We start from the raw sequence: 3,310 nt of genomic DNA, 5'->3' as shown, positions 1-3,310 counted from the left end.
TCATCCTCTTCAATTTTTGGAAACAACTCGTTGAGCATGTCACGGTAACGCTCGCCATTTACTGTAACCGCGGCTGCTAGCTCATTTTCGAAAAAAAATGGCCCGATGATGTCGCCAGATCAAAAACCGCACCAAACAGTGACTCGTTGTGGATGCATTTGCTTCTCTACAGTAACGTGTGGATTTTCTGAGCCCCAAAGCAAACGCTATATGGCCCACCCTGTACCTAAATATAGGATTTTCCAAACAGAGGTGTTATTTTGATATTCAAAGAAAAATGCTATTTTTTAATATAAGTTTAGTTTTATTAATTATTTTTATGAATTTAAAACATTTAAAATGCCTGTTTTCCCCAGATTTGCGTTCCACAAACCTTATGCGTTTCAATGCCTAAAGTAAAACTTCGAAATCAAATTCCAAACGAACAAATTCTTTGTGCGTCAAAATAATTATTATTTATTTATGTATTTTTGAATTTTGTATAACTCCGAAAGCGCGTGAAAGTTGCGATGCAGCAAATAGGCCTACCAAAATGGTGATTGTATTTTTTGAATTCTTCGTTGACCGTCCCAAAGATGTGAAGATATTAATATTTACAAAACTTTTAGGTTTTTTTGTTGCTCTACCATTGTTCTACAAATTTACGTATTGCATGCCTCCGAACTGCAGAACCAGGAGGCAATTGAAAAAGTTACTATGGACACCATCGATTGGCCTGGTTTGCTAACAAATCTACGCGACAGCTGGCAATCGCCGCTTTCATACTTACAAAAGCGTGGCTATCTTCCGCCGGGCAATGAGAAGCTGTTAGCACAGAAATTGAGTGAGCTACGTGGAATGAGCGCCAATGAACTCAGAAATGATGAAAATCTTAAGGTGGAAACGAACGGCGATGCCTACGCTTCGCCAGGGAGTAGGGCGAATGCGCGTTTACACCCGAGCGATTTAAGCTCAGCTGAGACTGATATGCAGAGTAGCGATGGCGTCATTGCAACGTACGGTGGTCAGCAACCGCAAGAAGCAATAGACAATTTTCTGAAAGAGTTCTCATTAGATGCACAGCCCGATTCAGATACCGAAACAGATCTAGAATTTGATGAAGACGTAGAGAGTTTCAAGAGTAATAAAGCAAATGCTTGTGGGGAAAAGCCACACACAGGCGGGGTAAAATCCAATTCAAAACATAAATGCAAACTTAAGAGTAAGTCGAAAACAAAGAGCCAGCCAGGATTCTTTAAACGCATAAAGCAAAAGTTATCTTCAATATTTACAAGTTCCAAAAACGTGGACTCAAAAACAGATGCAATCAAAAAGCCATGTCTCACGCCAGATTATGCGAACTATTTTGTCAAGTACTTGGCAAATAAAGACGTGAAAGGGCAATACGCAGGTATAAAAAAATATGGGGAAAAGGGTGTGCATAGAAGAGACCAGAGTGGCGAAGATTTATCGAAGCAAGACTTGACTTCTCAATCCACGAACCTTAAAGATGACACAGCGCATGTTAAAGATTTTTCTTTAAACTCATTTCCATTCAATGATTTCAATTTGGGCGATTTAAATTTGAAGAAGGTGCTAACGAAAGGCACTCGGAGCCAGTCGAATGATAATAAACTGTCAGATTTGAAGAACTTCAATTCGCAAGACGAAGAATTGAACAAGATTGTGCACAGTTTGGCGGAACCGCAATCGCCTGCAAAAGATTTGCCCGACACAAAGATTGAAAAGTGGGAACCCAAAGAGGATTTTAATTTGAAAGAATTTTCATTTACAAAAGATGCTCAAAATAAGCTTCACGACAATAGTAATTCGCTGCAAAAAGAGTTCGCGCCCAATTTCGAAGGCAAAAATGTAGACAATGCTGAAAAAAATGGCGAACCAGCGTCAGCAGTGAATGACCTTACACTGCCGCATACAAAGAATTCGGATATTAGTATAGAAGACAATTGGAGTAAGGGCGCGAACTTAAACGATTTCGATTTCTCATTGCCCGCTTTAAATTTGAAAAATCTCACATCCCCTGCAACAGATACAGCAGCCAAAGATGCAGGTGTAAAAGATTTCGGCAACTTGGGCATGTCCAGTATTAAAATGAAGATTCTCGAATCGCTTGCAGAAGAAGCAGCAGCCAATGCCGACATTGAGCATATTTCACATCAGCCTTTAAAGTACGGATTTGATGCAAAAAGTACCTACAGCGATGCTAAGGATGAGCTAACAAATGAGGGTAACTCAAACGATTACGGTGCGCGGCTTCTCGATACTTACAAAATGAATGCAAAAAGCCTCAACGGAGATGCCAACCACCAGGCGGGTGCGAAAGAAGTGGATGTAAAAAACTTCGATTTTGGTAGCTTAACAGCAAACAATAGAAATTACCTGGATTTGGATCGTCAATTTACGCGGCAGGTGGTGGAAAATATTATACGCAAGGAAAGGAAGGGTTATGGTCACAATGATAGGCCCAACAAAGAGTAGAAGGAAAAAATATGTGGAACTGTAATGCAAGGGATTTTTTCGTAGTTGTATTGATACTTAAAACAGTTGGCTATTTAAATAATGTTTACTATTAACGATTTATTTAAATAAACACAGATTATCTTACAGTTTTAATTCTAAGCTAGTGGCAAAATCTTATCGCTCACCTCAACTGTTACTGCTCGAACTGTTTCTTCTCTACCTGTTCCACCTCAATTGTTCTGGTCAAACAACCTGCTCTCCCAGTTAGGGGTTGCTTTGTTAACTTCACCAATTTTTTTTACTTATCTACCAGCCCATGGTGAAAAGATTTTTAGAGGGGTGTACTACCTAGCAGACCGCTATTCGGCTCTGAGCGAATCTGACAGATATGCCGACGTTTTGTGTAACACGTAGAATCCAAAGTTCCCCTCAATAAATTTTTTTTTCACCATGCCTAACGAGCCAGGTTTGTATCTATCATCTTTGCTACCAGCCTTGGGATGGGTTAATTTCACCTCATCCTATGTTGGGGATATATTAAGTTGGGGAAAAGAAATCGGTTATTTTCTCGGTAGATGGGTGCAGTAATCGATATTTCATAAAGTATTGATCAAACAATTTAAAATGTAAGCTGATGGCCTAGGCGCTAATGATTTAAAATCATTGTGAGTGTAATTCATTACTTTTCCAATTTTAAATAAAAAAAATAAAAAAAATTTAAAGTGTAAGCCCGTTGTCAAAGTAATATTTCACACCGAAAAAAAAACAAAAGAACAACTCTTCTGCTGTTTTTTGTTTATTCCATTCAGTTGTGAGTTACAGGGTGTTAATAATGGAAGTCAGCAAAGAG

General features: G+C 38.9%; 1 protein-coding gene across 1 annotated transcript; it reads left to right on the top strand.

The window, feature by feature from the left end:
• The first annotated feature begins 313 nt into the window (after positions 1 to 313).
• Positions 314 to 2,577, top strand: LOC128868027 (uncharacterized). The gene is made up of 2 exons (XM_054109743.1): positions 314 to 535; positions 609 to 2,577. Exons 1-2 carry the CDS (start codon positions 510 to 512, stop codon positions 2,476 to 2,478), a joined length of 1,896 nt encoding a protein of 631 aa, XP_053965718.1. The 5' UTR covers positions 314 to 509; the 3' UTR covers positions 2,479 to 2,577.
• The last annotated feature ends 733 nt before the right edge of the window (positions 2,578 to 3,310 follow it).

This window comes from Anastrepha ludens, chromosome 6, assembly GCF_028408465.1.
Source record: "Anastrepha ludens isolate Willacy chromosome 6, idAnaLude1.1, whole genome shotgun sequence".
Classification (NCBI taxonomy): Eukaryota; Metazoa; Arthropoda; class Insecta; order Diptera; family Tephritidae; genus Anastrepha; species Anastrepha ludens.
Note: the sequence above shows the minus strand (reverse complement) of the source record. Positions and strands in the feature narration are given on the sequence as shown.

Excerpts from the sequence above, each read along its gene's own strand:
- LOC128868027 (XM_054109743.1), top strand. The coding sequence starts at position 510 with ATGCAGCAAATAGGCCTACCAAAATG. Across the intron at positions 536-608 it reads CAAATAGGCCTACCAAAATG|GTTTTTTTGTTGCTCTACCA; the intron begins GTGATTGTATTT and ends CAAAACTTTTAG.